The sequence below is a fragment of the Convolutriloba macropyga genome, unplaced genomic scaffold (assembly GCF_964194025.1).
Source record: "Convolutriloba macropyga unplaced genomic scaffold, txConMacr16.3 SCAFFOLD_1219, whole genome shotgun sequence".
NCBI classification, from domain to species: domain Eukaryota; kingdom Metazoa; phylum Xenacoelomorpha; order Acoela; family Convolutidae; genus Convolutriloba; species Convolutriloba macropyga.
Window position 1 is genome coordinate 26,724 of NW_027451881.1, and position 22,277 is coordinate 49,000.

At 38.6% G+C, this 22,277-nt stretch overlaps 1 protein-coding gene across 1 annotated transcript in view; it reads left to right on the forward strand.

Moving 5' to 3' along the window:
• LOC142357030 (uncharacterized) overlaps window positions 1–22,277 on the forward strand; it is a 51,893-nt gene that overhangs the window by 23,916 nt on the left and 5,700 nt on the right. The window contains exons 7-11 of the mRNA XM_075408749.1: window positions 5,169–5,303; window positions 8,934–9,102; window positions 15,470–15,588; window positions 17,500–17,723; window positions 18,194–18,305. Of these exons, the coding sequence (XP_075264864.1) occupies window positions 5,169–5,303; window positions 8,934–9,102; window positions 15,470–15,588; window positions 17,500–17,723; window positions 18,194–18,305 (759 nt within the window). The remainder of the gene's footprint in view (window positions 1–5,168; window positions 5,304–8,933; window positions 9,103–15,469; window positions 15,589–17,499; window positions 17,724–18,193; window positions 18,306–22,277) is intronic.

Here is a 22,277-nt window from a genome sequence, read left to right on the forward strand (position 1 = left end):
TAACCCCGATTTAAATTTGTGGCGTTCCCTCAGAATATTCTCCCAAACGTAAACCAGGCGAAAAATAATGCAACCGTCTATAACAACGTTCAATCTAACCTACCCCCAAGCACAGCTAACCCCACCATCAGCCATCCCATCTTGCAAATGAGTGCACAACATAATCCAAAAAGCAACTACGCAGCTAACTGTAGCATCCCTGTTAACCCCTTTAGTACAACTACTAACATCGCGCCACCTTTCGTCACGCCGGTTATACATCCAACATACGGGCATACTGCTCCGATACCATTGTGTTGGGGTGGCCCACCGCATCCCACGCCTCCAGCGCCAGCATCTGAAAATGCAAGCTTGATTAAGGCATTCACTGACGCCTTATATAGCAAGAGGAATGACCCACTACCCGAATGGAAGTTGTCACAATACAGTGGGGATCCTCTACAGTGGCACGAATGGTATGGTCAGTTTAAAAGCGCAATTGACTCTCAGTCCTTAACTGATGATGTAAAGTCGACATACCTTAAGACCCTCGTTACAGGTAAAGCTAAAACAGCTATAGCTGAGGTCGCCTACTGCGGCGCAATGTACAAAGACGCACTGAGGACCTTAGAACGTAAATTTAGCCAACCACAGGCGGTCGTAAGTGCACATTTGGACAAACTCAACAGCTTTCCACCATTGAAGATGCACAATAGCGATAACATCATTAACTACTCGTGGTGCATTTCAAGTCTTGTCGGGGTATTTAAATCGCTGTCATACGATTCGGATTTAAAGAGTGCTGCGCTTCTCAACACCGCCGTACAGAAGCTACCACCCAATATGAAGGAGTCATGGTCACTCTTCACGGTCAAAAAGCATTGGGTGAAACCTACTCTTCTTGATTTCAACGATTGGTTGAAAGAGAAAGCCGAAGCGCACGATTTAATGAAGAATACCGCACTTAAAGCAAGGACTGAGGATACCAACAACTCATTAACCAGATCAAAAGTTGCTTCAAAGGCATTTGCTGCAAATACGCAACAGAAGAGTAACTTAAAGCCGCAACAGAGATCTCCGTCAACATCAATCTCTAGTTGCATTGTATGCAAAGGCAGCCACAGGTTGTGGGAATGCCGTGTCTTTAAGGAAAAGACCCCCACACAGAGAGCCAAGGTCGTGGCTGAGGCAAAGCTCTGTTTCTCTTGTTTGCGTGATAAACACATGTTTAGGCAATGCCCAAGTCCCCGTAAGTGTAGGAAAGATGGTTGCAACAGCTCCCATAACACCTTACTTCATGGAGCTGAAAGGGTTTTTCCAGCTAAACCCTCAACAAACAACAACATCGATACTTCGAAGTCGAACGAAGGTACTAGTAGGCCTTCTACTGGTCAACAGCAACCAAGCAAAACAACCACTTTGTCTTCCGTGACGGATGTCAAAGGCCTTCTTCAGGTCACGAAACTGAAACTTACTAATTCTTCTGGTACCAATACTACGGCGCTGGTTTTATGCGATACCGCTTGCAGTAAATCTTGGGTGTCCGATAGTCTCGCAGCTAGACTAGGTTTGCAGGGTACCGCATTAAAACTTACCGTCAAGGGTATAAACACGGAAGAACTCATAGACACAAAGGTGGTTCAATTGACTGTGACACCTCATAAAGACCAAGACTTCGAAGCATTCACTGTGCGTCCCTACGTGAGGGAAACATTAAACGTAGGTTCCGACATCATTGACGTCAAATCCATGCAAGAAATTTACCCACATTTGGCAGTTCTAGATCCAGTAAAATATAGCTATGGAGAATTTGAGATGATACTTGGACAGGATGTCTACCATGCCATCCGCCCGTTAGAGTATTTTTCAGCCGACGAAAAGTGCTCAACGTTCGCTGTCCGCTTGCCCATAGGTTGGGTTTTAAGTGGCCCACTCCCGTCAAGTTCAAGTTTAGTCTCGGTGTGTTTCAAAGCCAATATTGATCAGGATTTTGAATTAGCTTGTCAGGTTAAATCTTGGTACGATATGGAATCGTACGGCGCGTTCAAGCAAGTTGAACCACGATCCGCAGCGGATGCTCGCGCGCAGGAAATACTTGAAACAACAACCTTCCATAACGGCCAAAGATACGATGTCGGTATGTTATGGGCTGATGACAACATCCAGCTCCCGAATAACTACTTTTCGTCACTGGTACAGCTCAAGTCTCTCAAAAAGCGGCTCTCGAGAGATACATCATTGAAAGAAACTTATGCTAATACCATCCGTGAAGACTTGGAAAAAGGTTACTTGAAAACAGTCCCTGATGCTCACAAGGAAGAGCAGCGGTCGGATAGAGAGTGGTACCTACCACATCATCCCGTGATCAATCCGAACAAACCGGGGAAAGTGCGTAGGGTATTAAATGGTGCAGCAAAGTTCCACGGTACTTCTTTGCTCACTGGCCCCGACCTGCTCCAAAACCTAATTCATGTATTACTTAGATTCCGTCAACATCAATTTGCCGTGTCCGCAGATATCGAGGGTATGTTCCTCCAAGTGGGTGTCCCTGATTGGGACCAGCCATCACTGCGTTTTTTGTGGCGGGAGGACCCCACAACAGATGTTGTAGTGTATCAATACACGCGCCATATAATCGGGGCTAAAGACTCGCCCACATGCGCTAACTATGCACTGCAACGCACGGCCCGAGACAATGTTATTCAGTACCCGGAAGCAACCAAAGCCGTCCTAGAAAACTTCTACATGGACGATTACTTGGATTCGGTGGAGTCACCTGAGAGGGCTCTCAAAAGATCGAAGGAGTTGGTGCAACTTCTCCATCTAGGTGGGTTCAAGCTTACTAAGTTCGTAAGCAATTTACCGAATCTGGCTGATCGAATTGATGGGTCACCTCAGTCCACCGAACCAAAAGTAATTGCCTCATCTAAGGAGGAATCTTCGCACGTGCTTGGGTTGAAATGGGATCACAACAATGATACTCTAGTTGTGAGTAGGGGTACCTCCAGTACAGTAACTAAGTCTTTAACACAACGCTTGGTATTGAGCCTAGTGTCTAAGGTGTTTGATCCCATCGGCCTAGTGGCACCATTTACTGTTGGTGCCCGATTGTTACTAAAGGACATCTGGCGTGTCAGCGGGCAGCACTGGGATGAAGAATTACCAAAAGACACTGTTGAAAGGTTCCTCGAATGGAGTGTAGAACTACCCAAGCTTGCAGCAATCACTATACCAAGGAGCTACTTTTCCGGAAACTTTGAACACCTGGAACTACACATGTTTGGCGATAGTTCACAAGAAGTTTTCAGTGCCGTTGCATTTCTCCGAGCTCGAGTAACTACTTCGAGTGGGCCCCAAACGGAGCTTGCGTTTGTCCTGGGTAAAGCTCGCGTAGCACCTATGAAGGTGATGACTGTTCCAAAGCTGGAATTACAGGCAGCGCTACTGGCCGCTCGATTGAAACAAGATATATGTCGAGCTCTCACAGTAAAAGTCAACAGGGTTTTCATGTGGACCGACAGCACTACTGTCTTGCAATGGCTTAACTCTGCAACCAAGCACCCAATATTTATTGCAAACCGTGTTTGCGAAATCTTAGAACATACTAGCGTTGACGAATGGAACCACGTTGCCTCAAGCGATAATCCGGCAGATGCCGGCACTCGTGGTATGTCTGCTGAGATTTTGCAATCAAGTAGCTGGGTGAGAGGTCCAGATTTCCTAAGAACCAAGCAATTCCCGTTCGAAACAAGCACTGAAGTAGTTAATAACATCAAACTTGGTATAGTAACTAAGAAAACTGACGAAACCAATACATCATTGGCCGTATCTGTAACCAAATCAACTAAGGAACCGCCCCCGCAACTAATTCCCTTCGATAAGTACAGTTCTTATCAGAAGTTGCTACGGATAACAGCGTACGCACTCCGCTTGTTACCTTCTCACGAATGTTACCGTAATGCCGATGGTAGCATCATAGACCCCACGGAGCTTGACGAAGCCGAGCGTCATCTCCAGTATCTTGTGCAAGGGGAGTCATTCAATGCAGAGAGAAAACAAACCCGGACCTGGCACAAACGGAGAAAATCCCTTTTGTTAAGATTGCCGAGTTTTGGCGTGAATTCAATTGTCAAAATTACACTGGTAACAGAATTATAGGTTTTGTGACTCCGATTAAGACACAGTGTGAAAATCTGGCATTGGTTGAGAACGGTGTAGCGGTTCAAGTTTGAAATCTGGGACTGTACATAAGAAAATCCGTCATTGTAGAATCTGGTACTGCAGAGATCTGGCTCAAAGTTTTGCTTGCTCGTACGTCTTTCAAATTCTCCTACATAGAAATTTTGATTTAATATCTCGAACCGCTTCGCGGTTCTCAATCGACGCCAGAAGTTCTCAGTTACTTCATCAGAGTCACGTAACCAATACTTAAAACACAAAACGCGCGTCTTAAAATGACGAAAGTTAACGGAAGTCAACTTCTGGCTAAGTAGCAACTTCTGGCATTTTAACTTCTGTCACTGCAGACTTTCGGCTTTTTAAAATGTGCAAGTGAGTGTTTTAAGTAATCTTTAACACGTATGTGCATAATGGTATCAACTTGCTTCATAGATGCATATCTGTTGCTAACATGATTTCATAGAACCATTTTGCATCCGTTTGTTGATAATCTTTGTTGACAAAAAATGGTCCTTTGAAAACTTGTGTGAACAAACTCTTTCTTGAAACTTTTCCGCTGGTTTTTCTGAATAGCTGCATGAGAGTTTCTCACCAACCTTAAACCCAGTTTCAAATTGATATGCTTAATTGCTACGACACCTTTGGCGTATGTACAAGACTTCGCTTTAGGCTTGTTCGAATAAATTTTCCTCATAAGTGAACTATATATCTGAGTAAGATATTTCAACATTCCCAGGTATGGTTTAAACTTTCAAGCTAAAGTTGACATCTAAGCAGCAATACTTGCAACAGGTTTCAACTTTTAGAAACTTTTAAGTAGAAATTGTCGGTTTTTCCATTTGGAATTTTTTTCTTCATATAATGTAGTCAAACGTTATGATACGGTTTTTTGCAGGAATTTCAAGCGTTCTTCTTAGAAAAAATTTCTGAACGAATACTTGCAACAGGTATCAACTTTTAGGAAAATAACTCCAACTGTAGCGCGATTTTGTGATTCTGTTTTTGTTCAGGAGCTGCAAGATTCGATAGTGTCTCTGCAGAAGAGTCTTCTGAGTGACGAGAACCAAGAGAAGTGTCTCAAGAACATGTGCGAAGCTGTTCGAAATGACATCAACCTCGCCAATAGGACTATGCTCGAAATTAGGGTCAGTTTCGTTTTTTAAACAGCTACATTTTTACATAAGCGTAACATAACGTATATAATAGTAATATTACGTACACAGCAGAAACATTACATAAGTGATAAAGTGAGAATTTTACCCACTTAAAATTTTGCCGCTCTTACCCAGCTTACTGCATAGGTTCGAAATCATGGTGAGTTACCAGATAAACTTTAACATTTTTACATTAGATACCCGATAAAAACTCAAATTTCGAGCCGATGAACGGAAAGAGTTGAAAAAAAAACACGGGTAAAACTGCAAATCTTGAAAAAAAAAAACTCTGGTCAAAACAGCAAAAACGAAGTTCACCGCTTTCACCTCATTCTTTTTTGGGGGCGAAAAATAGTTCATTTTCACCGCTGTTCATTTCAATTCCTACATTGTCTCAAACTTTGAACCGGGTTCTGGTGCCTTCCAATGTGAATGGAAACATACTATTTGGTGCATTAATGACCAAAATTGCGCAAATTCTACATCCTGATAGATGTATTTGTTGGTGTTTAAACCGTGGAGTTCGCCGACGAAGGAACGATTGATAATTCTGACCATAAATGAGTACAAGGAGGCTCGGTAATGTTCGGTCGCATATAAGGTTCCGACCCCGCTCATCCAAAATTTTGGCATAATTATCTACCAAATGAGGAACAGATAGAAAAACCCAAAAACTCAAGTATTTGTCATAAAAAATAGCGCATTAACGAAAAGGTAGCCTCCAAAGCAAATAACTCAGTAGAGTAAAAAAGATGCACTATTTTGATGAGATATGCCAATATTAAGAAAGCGAGTTAAGACAAACAGCAAAATCAAACAACAACAACAACAACAACAACAACAACAACAACAACAACAACAACAACAACAACAACAACAACAACAACAACAACAACAACAACAACAACAACAAACATTAATTACATCAAAAACTCTGTCCGTTTTAAAAATCAAAACTAAATAACAAAGTAAAAATAGCGTCAAACAAAACTAAAAGTAAAAAAACACTTGCAATTCACCAGAAGAGATATGGGACCGGTCCATAGTAAGGCTTGGTAACAATTAGTGAATAAAGAACAAAAACAGTAGAGTTGAAAATTCGCATTTAAAAAAAATGATTCCAAAGTAAAGAAAAGCATTCGAAATCAAACAAAACACCCCATTGTTTCATGGTTACCAATGCTTCTATAGAAGAGGAGAATTAAGAACTGTCGCTGTTCAATTTTTTTCGTGGTTCCAAAAAGAACAACATAGACAACAATTAAAACTCGCCAGAAAACGCTTTCGAACCCGTAAATCCATACTTTGGCCCTAAAAATATGTTCGATTGCACCTTCTTCAAACAGCGATAATGTTTTATGCGGGCTATCATTAATGAAACTAGGTAACAAGTAGACAAAAAGAAAAAAGTGCAAAATTAATAATAACTCTTTTTTTCGAAAAAAATTATTTTCCATGTCATAAAAGCCATTAATGACAAAAGGAAACATTTAAAAAGGCTCGTTTATTCTTCCAATGGAAGCCCTTGAGACCTGCAGTTATCCATATTATGTCTTGCGTCTACCAAAAAGAACATCAAATACGACATAAGTGAAAAATTAATTTACTATTTTGTGAAAATCAAGTGTCAAAGCCAGTTAATCCATAACGAATCCTTTAAAAAGTTTTGATTTTAGTGACACCAAACCCTTTTGACACCTTCTCTTGACACCAATACGGTCATTTTGGCCTATAATTAACGAGAGTAAGTAACAAACTGACAATAAAAGGAATAAAAATACTATGTTAAAAAGTGTTTTTTTTTAATTTTGGGAAACAATTGTTTTCAAAGTCATGAAAGCCATCAGCTATCTAATAACATCAACATATTAAATCTGTTCTTCCGAGAGCCAATGAAAATGGGTCATTGTACAGAAAATTTTGCACGACTAAGAGATAGATTAAGAACGACAGTTAGAGACAAAGTTTAAGAAAATTGAATTAAATTCCTCGAGAAAGTAGTGTCAAAGCCGTTAAAAAAATCTATATCTTTAAAGATTTAAATATATCATTTTAAATATATTGATCTAAGATTAAAAAGGACAGTTAGAGACAAAGTTTAAAGAATTTGAATTAAATACTTCGAGAAAGTAGTGTCAATGCCGTTAAAAAAATCTATATCTTTAAAGATTTAAATACATCAATTGTGCTTGATTTTGAACGCCCTTTAATGTGATATATGAGCTGTCAATAACGTGATAGTGTAACGAAACTAGAAAACGTGAAAAATAGATTTACCCAAGAGAATGTAAAATCTGGTAGTATCAAAATCAGAAAAAACGTATCTTAAGAAGTAAAACCGCAATAAAGATTGAATTTGAAATCAGTAGAAAAAAAAGCGTTCCTTTTTTGCTGACACTAAGCTACAAGTTGACAAAACTAAGAAACAATACGCAAAGTTCAATAAGCCATTATTTATTAAAAGCTCAAATATTTTTAAAAGTCAAGACCACAATAAGCTTTTGAGTAAAAAACTAGATGCATTAATTTGGAGCTGCTAAGCAAGCCAATGGACATATCACTGCTGAGCTTTGATTTGAAATATTCTGTTCTTTAATGAATATAAAGAAGATCAACTAATTTAATTTAAGAAAGAGCGAGTGATTAGAATCCAAATTCCTTTTGAATTGTAACAGTCCAAGACTGGTCCTAAACTAGTCCCGTTAATGTTGTTTGTCCTTTAGGAACACTTATTGTTTCGAATGTTATAGATATAGAAAAATTGTTAGTTAAAATTCAAAAAAAGCTGCAATTTTGATAACCAACGAGTAAAGTTAGCAAAAAACTATAAAGTATTAATAACAGAGCACTCTCAACGGAATTTGAGGTAGAAATGGCCTTATTTTGAGTCTAAAAAGATTTTTTTAGTGGTGTTTGGGTGTTTACTTCCTGCGAACTTAATCAATTTGACTACAGAAACTTATTTCGTGCTGTTTTTGGTGAAAAAGTCTGAATTTTGAAATATTTAGCCAGAATTGTTGACAAAAAATTTAAAGAAAAATAGCCAACAATATTTTTTTTCGTCTTTAAAAATAAAATCAACAACATTTTCTTAAAAAAATTTAACACTTTTTAGCAAAATTGGCGCAATTTTAGTCAAAAATACCGGAAACTGTGAACAAAATCAACGGAATTCACTATATTTTCTCAAAAGTTTAGACCTCGATAACTCCCTGTAACAAACGAAAATTAGACAAATCTTCTTACTTCAATATTCTACGCTGGAAAAGCTTTTTAATGATATCAGTCTCAACTCTCTATGATGAATATATCGATCGGCCAAAATTGTCTGAACAAAAAAACCCATTTGAGTATATAGTTTCTCTCTCTCTCTCCCCCCCCCCCCCCCCCCCCCCACCCTCAAGAGGGGTCGGAACAAAAAACAATGCTCGAAGTTGGAATATTAACAATTTGATTGTGGCGCTGCGATTCGTAATAATATACGGCCTGTTAATTTATAAAAATGAGAAAAGCCGAGCGTCTGCCGTAATCTCCTCTTCCACTCCTCTTAAATTTTGTGCTGGCTCGTGTCAGCTGTAAGCTCCACATTTAGGGAAAATTGCTGTTGTTGTGATTGGTTAGACGGAAATGGCAGAGGGCAAGCAGGACATGCAAACGAAGCTGACGGAGGTGGACCAGCTGAAGAGTGAAGTGGAACGATTGAGTGGACTTGTGAGACATGAGGAGAAACAGGCACACGCTGTACAACACTTCAACCAAGTCCTCCACGATATCATACAAGATGAACAAGGTCGGACAAAAATACTGCCAAAATTTTGATAGTTTTTCAACGGTGCTCGGAGACAAAATCAGCACCTTCGTGTTTATTCCAATTAATGAGTATTTTTTTTAAAATAAATAATTTAACTGTTTACTAGTGATAAAATTAATTAGGAAATAAAAAAATCTTCTTTTTATGTATTGTAATTTGTTGACGCTATTAGGTCAACTGGTCCGTTTTCAAGTGCAACTAAATGCAATAATTGACGATTGCGAGGCCTTCTAAAAGTTAAACCCATGTTTATTTTCAAACATCCTTGCAAACAAATTGATAATTATAAGGAAAACGCTCTTTAATTTGTCAAGTTGATATCTAGCAGAATTTCTCTCATGTTTTTTATCACAAGGAAAAATTATACCATGGAAACTGTTGGGTGTCTAAGTAGGCGCAACTACTGTGAAAACGGACCAATACTGGATTCGAACAAGTATCTTTTTACTTGCAAGCCTAGTATGCTAACCATTATACCAACTGTTCGAAAGCTCTCGCAATTTGGCATCACTTATAACCCAATCTTATGTTCTTTCTTGCTCAAGTAGAGGTTCTTGTCAAGCTATGTCAAGATTATCTTATGCACAATTTACATTAGGTTGTTTTCTCTCAACCTTCTTACAAAAATATTACGGCAGAATCAATTACCATGGATTTCGTCGATTTTTGGAAATATTTCAAATATTTTGAAGTGGCTCTAGATTTTTTTAAAAAATACGTGACCAAGTGGTTTGACCAAATACTTGAACAAATACAAAATCCAAAGAATGATTTGCTCACATCACGAAAATCAACAAAACATTATTTGCTCTTGAGAAAACACATATGAAAACTTTCGATCAAAGAGAAATCTCTTCGAAAAAGCTAGTTTCTTGTGAATCATAAATCATATAGAAAAACTTTCAAAAATCAAAAGGATTGGGTTCGTTCGAAAGAAATAGGTGGAAGACAAAGCGGCCTAACGCACAAACTGTTGCCTCATTTCTGTTCCCAAAACGACCAGCTTTTTCTCCATAATACTTTTTGAGATAACCAACTTGTAATTTCAGAACACCTATTCTGAACACACTTCAGAACACCCAGAAGTCCTCAAACGACAAAAAACAGCCAAAAAATAAATTTAAAATTGCATATATCAATGCAAACACAGTTTGTTCAAAATGCATAAGATTTATTGTTATAAAATGAATAGTTGGGTTAAAAATGACATCTCTAAACTTCTCAAAACCGACAATCATTTTTTTTCACAAAGATAAAGACACAATCTCAAAAGGACGCTGAATTGATTCATTTGTTAACTGATAATTAATAGAACAATTGACATCTCTGTGCATTGTACTGGCGATCAACTACAAAAAAATTAAAGGTAATTAAATTATTTTTGCTCTGCCAAATTCTAATTAACGATTGAATTATTGCTCAAAATTCATTGAATTTGTCAGTCATCCTCTTATAACATACTTCTCAGTTCTACAAACACATTGTGATCTCTCTTATAATCCTGTTTTTGTTTGACTAAAACGCCAGATATTAAGCCACATGCCGCAACTTGGAATATCGTTCTTGTTTTTTTTTGCAAACAGGCTGAAAAATTGAGTTCTGAAAAATATCTCTACGTCTCAATATCAGTTTTTTCTGCAAAATTTTCAACTGTGGTTTTACCTGCATTGCTTGTTTAATTGAAGAGGTTCGCATATTACTATTGTGCTCCTGATCTATGCGCTATCCGTCGTTTAACTTAAAGATTTGTATGCCGTCAATTTTGTAAATATAACACAAGCAAGCGAGTGAGAGAATTATTGAATACATTGTTTACAATTGGGAGATTTTTTCAGAGCCTCCAGACCCAAACATTGGTTACTCCAATCTATGTCTCAAATTATAGGGTATAATTTTTTACATACAATTCCGATGGTTTAGTTTTGATACAGATCTGCGGCTGTATTTCAATTTTTGATTGAAATTGTTTGCACGTGCGTCCAGTTGATCTCTAAAATCCTTCGAGCAAAACAAGAACTGAGAAAAATTTACAATTGAAATTTGAATCATTAGCACCCAAAATTGAACCCCCACATTTTTTTTTAAATCAGTGGCTGTTATCTACAAGAAGTCGACTCAGCAGTGTGTTGCTGTGGGGGGCCTAAGTCCCAACGGGTAGAACAACTCTATCAGCCTCAAGTTTGAGATTCCCCCATGAGATAATTCCAGTTTTTAGTACTGTGTCAGTCTATAAAGAGGAGATGTGGTGAATTGATTTCTTGTAAACAATTTTTTGCACGCTCAAAAATGAAGAAAAATTTAAGAGCAAAAGAAGCTTTGACAATTGAAAATTCACCTGAGACAGACGTTTGTTCCGAGAGTGAGGTAAATCCCAACCCAAGCAGTGGTTTAGATCAACAGATGTCCAACCTTACAATAGAAAATAAGTTTCACATTTCACCTGGCTCTATTTTAATAGATTTATTCCTGACACAGCCGATAAATCATATAAGATCCAGGTATTGGAACATCTTTTGGAAGAAACGAAAGTTATATACACTAGATGGGGCCCTGACTACGACTCATGGATAAACTCAAAATCAATATAGTCCTATTGGTGTTTCAAAAAACTTTTAAGTAAATTGACAAGAATCTCCAAGGAACTATCAGACAAAGTTGACGATCTGCTAATTAATGCCGAGAGCGAACTCTATGTAGACGAGGCATTAACCGGTTTTAACTCCGAAAGAATTGGAGAAAATGGTAACCTTCCAGATATAAAAACGTTTCTGCACACTAAAGTCCCGACTATCCGCTATGTCCCTATCAATGTACGGTACAAATGGTCAGAATTTTTCTCTGACGTCATTACTGATTGCATTGAAGATCCTAATACAGAACTAAACTGGAGAAAACTCTTCGGATTGTTTAAATGCATTTTACGTGCCAGTAACAGAGGAGGGCAAAAACATAGGCGGAACAACGACCAAAGAAATCTAGAAAGAATTAATCGCTGGAACAGCGGAGACTTTGGAGGGCTATGGAACGAAGCTTGCTCTTTGAAATAATCAAAACGATCAAACGATACAATCTCCGAAGAGATTATCAAACGTGCAAAAATTTTGTGTTTCCAGGGCAAATATGGCAGAGCAGCAAAAGTTCCGGCTTCTGATGGTTTTGCACCAGTCAACAAGGCAACTCTCGATAGTTTGAAAAAAATGCATCCCCTTGAAGAAAAGCCTATTGTAGTCCAAATTTTTTCATTACAAGCCTACCAATTCAGTGAGGAAAATGTTTCGGAACACCCGAACTCGTTTTCAAGATTTACAGCAGCTGGTCCTTCAAAAATGTTTCCCGAACATCTTTTGCATGCTGTACAGTGTACCGCTTCAGATCAGTCACAAATTGCTTTGAGAGTTCTGACTAAGCTTGTGAACATAAGCTGCGTGGGGAACTTCCCGAATTTGTTTCACAAGCTCTATGTAGTGCATCGTTATCAGCTTGCTGAAAAAGAAAGGCGGCATTCGCCCCATTGCAGTCGGAGAAGTCTTGAGGAGGCTCATTGCTAAATGTTTAGCCCAGGAAGAAAACTTAGAAGCAAAGGAACCTTTCCAGAGCCTGCAATTAGGTGTGGGAGTGAGGGAAGGAGCGGAAGCCATTATACAATCGACTAAGATTTCGTATGAAAAATATTCACCTCGTCCAGTTCCTCGGGTATTTTGCAAATTGAGTTTTGCATTGCTTTCAATTCGATAAACTCGCAGTGAAATGCTGAAAGCCGTTGCCAGTTCAATGCCAGGCATTTCTGCCTTTACCAATTCCTGTTATTCACAACACAGCCAATTATTCTATGACAAATTTGTTGTTAGCAGTGAAAGCGGTATCCGACAAGGCGACCCATTAGGCCCTTTGCTTTTCTCTATGACGCTCTGGCCCATTATAGAGAAAATTCAGGAAACTTCGCCAGAGCTTCAACAACATTCCTGGTATCTAGTTGATGGTGTCTTGGTGGGCTCAGAGGACGATCTCAATAGATCTTGGGATCTTCTTTACTAGCTCGGACCTGATCGCGGCCTCCACGTCAGAGTTGATAAGTGCGAGCTGTGGTCCACGGTAGATTTAGACAAACTGGATGTAGGAATAAAACGAAATGATATTTCGGGCCTTGAAATTCTTGGAGCTGCGTTAGGAACCCCAGAGTTTTTCTGCATGAAACTTAACGAAAGGATAGGGAAAATAGGGGTACTTTTCGAAAAGTTGGACTATTTTGATGATCCTCAGTGCGCCCTAGGTATCCTACGCCACTGTATTGGGTCCCCCAAAATGGTGTATTCTTTACGTTGTCAAACGCCAACAAGTCCAGATATTAAATCCTTAAAAGAATTTGATGCCCAACAGCGCGAAAAACTTAAGAATATCCTTGGAACTGTTCTTCCAGAAGAATCCTGGACTCAAGCAACCCTGCCCATAACCCTCTCAGGGTTGGTTGTTCGCCAATGCCAGGACCAGTATAAAGCATCATACGTTGGTTCTGTTCTCGCATCTGAAGATCTTGTTTCGAAAATAACCGGTGAAAGACCAAAAAACTGCCAAGTTTTTCAGGATCTTCTTTCCAGTTTAGCACAACTGGACATTTCAAACCTCTCGCAAAACACGATTGAGCTTGCTCTTGATAATGAAAAATTTCATGGTCTCAAAGAGAATCTAGCTTGTGAGAGAGAATCCTCCCGACATCTCTCATTGTCTGTTCGACATGCTGGAGCTTGGTTGTCTGCTCCCCCCATTCCAACTCTTGGGCTTCATATGGCACCAAATGAGTTTAGAATTAGTGCAAAGTACAGGTTGGGTGTCCCTGTCTACGACGCCGAATAGAAGTCTCCGTTCTCTAAAGCAGGAGTTCTTGACATCTATGGGGATCATGCCATTGCGTGTCACGGTCGAGAAGACGCAAATGCAAGACATGACCGGATTCGAGATAAAATAGTGTCTCCTTGCTCATCTGCGAATCTCTCACCAGTAGTGGAAAAAAAGAAGCTAATTCCAGAAAAGCAGTCACGCCCCGGAGACATCTTTGTCCCGACTTGGAAAGCGGGGAAACCTGCTGCATTTGATGTAACTGTCACTTCGTCGCTGCAATCCAACTCCCTCACTAATGCGGCTACAAAGGCAGGATACGCACTTGATGCAGCAGATGAAAGAAAATATTGTCTCCACGACGATAACTGCGCAAAAATGGGAATCACATTTGTTCCCTATGCAATTGAAGTCCTTGGCGGGATATCGGCAACCTTCAAGAAATTACTCAAGCGGTTGGCTGTGTTAAGTGACAATCGTTCCTTCCGAGCGCAGGGGTTGTCTGTAGCTTTCTGTAAACTAATGCAATCCTTGTCAATCACCGCTATTCGGGGATCAGCGGAAATGTTGCTGGCACAGGTTCCCTAGTAGAATATTTTGCTTTTTGTGTGCTCGGCAGCTCAGAGGGGAGATGGTTGATCCAGTACGGTTGCAATTATTGTCGACATATATGATCAAGGGGTCTGCCTCAATGATTTTGACACGCTCTTTTTGGCTAGATTTAACCAATTCAGAATAAGAAGAGTCCAGCTTGGTCCTTTAATGATGAGTCGCCAAAACGATTGCAACAAACGGGAGCCTTATCAATGTGCAGTTCTAGTGTTTTTATACTTACCTGACCAAAGAGGGGAGAATAAAAACAAAAATTTTACATTTGAAAAATAAAAAATGTCGATGAAATGAGATTCATAAACTGTTGATCAGTTGTATTGACAACCACCGTTTTGTTAACCAAGTTAATTGTTTTTAATAAAAGTTTTATTTTTGAATTAACATTATTTGACTGATCACATTATTGTGTTGTATACACTCTTTGATCAAGTATAACGAAAAAAAAACTGTAAAAGGCAAAAAAAGTTTTGCTAAATATTGAAAATATTAATTTTCATTGAAAATTTTCTATAATTTAAAAACAAGAACAATAAAGATTTCCTAAATATACAAACCAAAAACCGTTAACTCAAATTTTGGAGAGAGATCACGCGAGTGTAACGTCGATATTCAACTTCGATGGGCTGTCTCAAAAGCATTTAACTCTTTGGTTGTTGTTCTTTTCCATCTGAGTGACCACAATTTTGATAACGAAGCTGATTTAAATTGAATCTTTTCTACTGTCTCAAAAACAAGCATACAAAAAATGATCGGCTACATTCAAAAAAAGGATAGCAAAGCTTTCTCACAAATTTTGTCGCACTCTGTCACAGATGTTGTTCACAAGAGAACACTGTTTCACGCAGATGTTCAAGAAGTCAGAGACATTTTTGTCCACAGAAATTTTTGAACTATTTTTCAGATTTGAACAAATCGATTAAAGAGACGTGTGTGAATCAAAACGAGGACTACCATCGCATGATTCGCACTATGGGGGAGATACAATTCGAGAGAATGAAGCAGGAGGGAGAACTGCAAAAGGTACAGTTCGGATCTCTCCAGTTCTGTCCTGGCTACCCCGCTCACAACTTAAACACTTTTACTAAGATTCAGTACTGAGATGTAATTGCATCCGTCGTTCAGTACTGAGTTGCAGATTCTTCTCATAATATTCTAATATTTCCACCCGTATTTTGGTCTCAGAGCATTTCACTGCTGAAACACGACAACGCAATTCGAGTAGCACTGAACCAGGAAAATCTAAGTGTATTTGAGTTTTTCCACTTGACAGACTGACGGCATTGAGATCAAAAAGCTGTTTAATTTATCTCATCTGAGCATGACTATTAACTGCCTGCTTGTCCTCTGTGAAGATGTAATAACAGCCCGTTCATCCACTGTACATTCTGGCATTGTGTTTGTGTCATTTGCAGTATAGATTCAGTATTGTTTCACAAAAAGAAAATTTCTCTATTACTCCCTACTGCATTCTATATCGGTTTCGGACAAAACACTCGCCCCGTTTTAGATAGGAAACAACCCAAGGAAACATACTCCATTGAATAAGCACCCATTTGCCCGTTAAAATTTTGTGCATTTGACCATATTAGCGGCTCTTGTGACTTCATGTGAAACTATATCACAACGGAACAAATTAACACGAACAATTTTGTAAACATTTAGGGTTTATTTTCGGGGCGGTTTTATATCCTAGACCCCCCCCCCCCCCCCCTAATTAAGCTCAGGGTAACTTATGGGAAAATGCCTTTGAAGTAAGAATCTATAAGCATTTGTGTCACCTAGACTATATCTGAGCACATTTAAGTAAAATGTAAATTATGTTAAAATCAATTTATTTTGTGCTGAAGTTTTTGCACGCAACAGCGTGAACTTTGCAGAAAAAACTAGGAATTAGAACTATACAGACGTATAGAGGCCCACACGTATAGCTTTTTACTTATTTACTGTGTTTCGCTCTTACAAATTTTGTTTTCTCGGTCTTGATATCCCGTGTTGAAGAAAATGGGTGCGAAAGTCATAACTTTTAAAAGCAATCCTGTGAATGTGAAAAACTATGTAAGAAATGTGATGAATGTGTTGACAATTTATTTCTAATTGGTGAATGTGTTGAACAAAAATTCAGCACTCTCCGCACCTTCCTTAAATCTTTTGGCACGTATCCTGCAAAAATTGCAGCAAATTTTTGGGAAAATTCTTTAAATAAATGCATCATTTCAAAATTCAGCACTTTCTGTGTATTTTGACAATTTTTCATGTATCTCAAAGAAATTAAAAACTTCGGTACCTTTTTTTACTTATGTTCAGCATTTCAAAAAAGGAATTTCGAAATTTTCAGCAACAAAATCAAACAAATTTGTGGGAAGTGTTTACAATTTGTAAGATAATTGATGGAAGAACAGAATTTTTGTCCGCAAAGTTTTGAAAATATGTAAGTTATGTGATGAAAATTGCTGAAACTGTAAAAAATATAAAAAAAGTTAAGAAATGTGATGAAAGTGGTGAATTTCTGTTCGAGAACTGGAGAAAGTGAGGGAGTATTGTTAGGAAAGCATGAAATATGTGAAAGACAATTGTTGAATCTATAGAATTTTTTTTACAAAAGTGCCAAAAAAACGAAAAATTTAAGCGGGAAAAGCTTAAACAATTAACCGCTTAATATAGTGACAAGTGTGGCTGAATTTATGCAAGAAATGCGCTGAAAACGCAGTACAGCAAGCACATAAAAATTTGAGGTAAAAATCTTTTAAATTTTTTTCCGGTAAAAATTATTTTTCAGCGAATTTCATAAACAGTTTTTCGTAAAAGCGATACCCGGTATAATTTTTTGGGCCGCCCTTTACCCCCCCCCCCCCGGGCGCGACCCAAGTCGTTCTAATCAGGGCTGCGGTTTGTATCGTGCATCTCAACCTGGAGAACTCTAATGTGTTTCAGGTTGTAACGGAACGCAACCTTCTTGACAAACAAATCATCAACCGAGACATAGAACTGAAGGGACTGTACGAGAAACTGAAGTTGCAGACATCAGTTATGGGGAAGGGAGAGAAGAGTTACGCTGAGAGGGAGGCAGAGGCTGAGGAGATGAAGGGAAGGGTGAAGGAACTGATTCAGGAGAGAAATATGCTCCGAAAAAAAGGAGACGGGGCTAAGTCTATCAAGTTTGTGATCAATATAAATACTTCATTGCTGTGGTTCATTCTCATCTGATCACAGTTTATTTTTAGTTTAAATGAGTCTCGGAAACAAACCCCACCCCTCCCTTACCCCCCCCCCCCCCACGAAAAAAAACACATAAATTTACATAGGAAATATACCCCAACAGAAATAAACCCCAATTTTAAGTTTGAACTTTGATAGTGATAATTTGTTCGGTTGTGATAGTTTCATATCAAGTCCCACGGGCCACCAAGGCATGACTATTGTCAAGTGGGGGGGGGGTATTTCCGTGGGGGTTTATTTCCTATCTAAAATTAAGTGGAGTTTTTTCCGTAACCTTACATTATTTTATTCAGCAAACTCATTTCATTTCAGCAAATTTCAGCGCATAATAAACGGCTAAGTATTTGAGCTGACATTGAGCAGTATTCCATTGATTCAGATTTCAGTTATAATTGTTTTTCATGTTCAGAGACCAGATAGAGGCAACGAGGAGAGAGTTGACTAGAAGCAGACACGCATGTAGGGTGCTAGAGGACGAAGTGGAAATACCTGTCAATGTACACAGGTGGAGGGCACTTCAGGTGGGGGAAAAGATGGTTTTCTTTTAGTTAGGATTTTTGGCGATTTTTGTTTGTGTCCCAATTGAAAAGGGGTCCCAGTCAAAAAGGGCCATTTTCTAACGGAAACGGTAAAAAACTTCCATTTCCTTAGAATATTTGTCACGAACGCTGTAGAATATATAATTTTGCAAATCAATCAAATGACCAAGTAAAATCAAAGATACTTATGAAGACATAAACGTTCTTGATATGAACAACATTTTTGTTAATTAAATTGCGTTTTAAAGCAGCACAAGCTAGAAGTAATTGAATTTTATCAATGCAACTAATCAAACGCTAATTAACAGTGAACAAAAGAAACTTCGACTAATCAACAAGATCTATTCAAAGCTAATAGACAAAGAGACGACCCCTTTGTAAAGAAACGGCAAAAAGTCTAAGTAGGGCTAATTACACTTACGGTCACGAAATCCGGGTAGCCTCAATAGCGACGACTCTTGGGTTTTGGTTCCTTAGGTTTATTCAAGGCACCCACGACAAGCATAGAGTGAGCCTCGTTATCCTTGCGCGTTTCAAACCAAGTAGAAATTGCGCTAATTTTGCTCCCCGGGCTATTGCCAGCATAGTAACCCCAAATTCCATTGTCTGCATCGTACTCAATAATATGCACTCCCATAATCTTAGCCAGAGCAAACAAGACGATAGTTTGGATACCGCGTTCTTTCAGGCTCTGATTAAGATCTACACGCGGAAAGTAGTAACTGTCGTACCACTTCTTAAGGCAACTCTCCCGAGCTACCTCCAACGCGACAACGAGTGCTTCAGAATTATTGATTGACCCTGTAAGTCGTGTACTAATGCAGGCAAGGAAACAATTATAACGGTTAGTCGCGCAATCTTTCACGTCGATCAGTTCCTTCGGCAGATCTATTGAAGGAGCATCTCTGACATTAAAAGGAAGCTTCTCCTTAGGCTCCAAACCTAATGCCCCACAAATTGTTATCCGCTTCTTGTCACTTATTTCCACCATTCGCATACCCTCGATAGTAACAAGACGTCGATAGGCGCATACAGTACAAAACGAAGCAAGAGAACGGCATATATCCCGCAACTTGTAATTGTCGTAACGTTCAGCGGCAAAACTTTCTAATGCTTTTCCCGCACCTTTATGGTCAAGAATTACATCGTGAATATGTTTTATAGTTTCCCATACTGAGGCAGAAACAACAGTTCTTCCGTTCTTTCGAAGAACGCCATCAGAAATATGATAGCGTTTCGACTTACGAACGAAAGCGTTCCGGGATAAAATGTCGACACACGTATTGGGAATGGCCTTATTAAGATTATTCGAAAATTTGATTGTATTCAATTGGGTCCATGGATAAAAGAAAAGGAACCAAATGAATAATGAAACGAAAACAATGTTCAGATAAAAGGAAAAGAACAAAGTTGTGTATATAAAAAAGTGAATCAAAAACGAGCTGCTTTAAAAGTTTGGTATAAAGAATGATAGCAAAGCAGAATGAATGAGAACTAGTATCGAGTTTGATAAATTTGACTAAGAACTTAGAGAATTTTTCAAAAAATACAGAATTAACCGAATTCGCTCAGCACCCCCCGTTTCCGAGGAGAACGTCCTATCGACATGAAAATTTGGGAGCGGCTGGAAATGATGATTTCAATAGGACCTTATCAGGGGGTATTTTTCGATATGAGAATTCGAACCCGAGATATTAGCGCCCAAAGTGAGTTAGATCGAAGTAGGAGGAAGTCATACTTAGCGTCACTGTTATCTCTTAGAAATCACAGGACTTGCAACCCTAAGTACCCTATTTACAAATGAAACATAAAACAGGCTTAAATCGTCTTTCCCGGGTCACTATCCCAGGAAAACTAGGAAAACTCTTAACTCATGAAACTTCTAAACTATTCATTGAAAATTAACCAAAATCGGGATGAGAGCCCAAGGCAGTATGTCTTTCTGATTGGAGTAGATCTTAAATCCCAGAATGGTGTTAATAAACGTTTTGTCCATGGAAAACCCGAGAACACGGAAGTTAATAAGTTTTAATAGTTATGTCGGCAAATTGTACTTTCTAAATAGCACATACAGTTTACATTGGATAGCAAAGTTAAATAGGGATGGATTTCACACTCTGCCTACAACATGTATTGCGCTATAGCAAAAATTGAGAAACAATATGAGGAAACACTATGACTCCTGAAACAACAAAAAAATGTCCAAAATTGTATGAACGAACGAATTTAGAATATTATGGACTAAAAGATGGAATTTATAGCCTAAGTCAACCCCCACTCCCTATGTCGACATAAATATCGGATTACTCAGATTTCACAAATGAACTCTTCCATGGGTGTTTTCAAGCATGCAGAAGATAACGAACAATGAAAAAAGAGACTTTAAAATAACCACCCCACTCTGAAATGGACAGGCGAGATTTCAGGAGGGCATTCATTTCGAAATTAGGGTGCCGGCGGAAATTCAGAGTACTGTTAGAAATATTTCACGGTTTGACATTTGAAGCAGTTTTAAAGATAGACAAAGGGAAACTAGAGGTGTTTTTGTTTTGATAAAGGTATATAATTGACGTTTGGTCCAATGAGAAATGTGTCGCCATTTAACCCAACTAGAAAATCTCTGTTAGCAGAAAGATGATTATCATTTTTGAAACGGAATGGTTGGTACATTGGAACGGAATACTTCGGAATATTCCGGAGAAGTTGGGAAAAGTTCTTAAACGTACGTTTTAAATTGCGACATGCGCAAATATTTCGTTGGTCTAAAATTCATTTAATCTTGCAAATGGTGATCGTAGCATGACGACCTTGATTATTTGTGTGCTCTATCAGATTACTTTTGCTGAATTTGGTATATGGTAGAGGAGTATTTTCGAACATTGGTTTTTAATTGGTTCAAAAGTCAGGTGATTCGTTTCTTCCGTACAATAGGGAGGAGAATGTATTATGCAAAGCATTTGACGTTTGGTATTTAGTAGGCGGATTGGTATTTGCGTGAACGAATTTGCATAACTCGTGATATAGGTAGGGGTAGTGCAGCGTGACTTGTTTCGTTGACCAATGAAAGTTGAGTTCATCTTCGGAAGAGCGTTCCAAAAGAGCGAAAGTAAAGAAATCAATGCAGCTAGCAATCACCCATCCCCCAAAAAGAGCGAGTAGTAGAACAAAGAGGTGTAATGACAGTAGTTCACACAGGTAACGATTTCTAATGCCACGTGGCAGAAGACGTTGCATCTAAGTTATTGAGAGTAGAAAGCGAAAACCGCGAGGTGAGAAGAACGAAGAGAGAAGATACAGAACAGTTGGTTCCAGATAAGAGAGAGAACGAAGAGAGAGGATACAGAACAGTTGGTTCTAGATAGAGAGAACGAAGAGAGAGGATACAGAACAGTTGGTTCTAGATCGAGAGAACGAAGAGAGAGGATACAGAACAGTTGGTTCTAGATAGAGAAGAAAAATTTAAAAGTAAGTTTGAGCTTGATTAATTTTTGTCAAGACCAGTTGGACTGTGAGACAATTTGCAATCAACAAATTTGACTTTTAGATTTTGTTAAGACGGAAACGCAGATTTTGAGATAACTTTAAAAATAGGACTGAAATAGTTAGGAACACTTTTCAGAAACGGAAAATACTTTTCAGAAGCCTGGAATTGATTTGATGAAAGTTCTTTTTAGAAGTGTGCACCCATTATTTAGTGTAAATATTTTTTGAGTTTATGAATCTACATTTTCGATTGATTAATTAATTGCAGTTGAGAACATTTCTTGCCGGTTATTGTTACTTTGGCTTGATTACTTATTTTCGACTGTTAATTTATTTAATCAACGGAATTTTTGAACGGCGGCCGAGAGCAACTGAGGACAAAAGACATCAGTTTCAGCAAATAGACGACCCACCGAATAAACCTTTTGAAATCGATAGAGTTTTGGGCGCTAGCCAGTCCTCAGCTAGAAG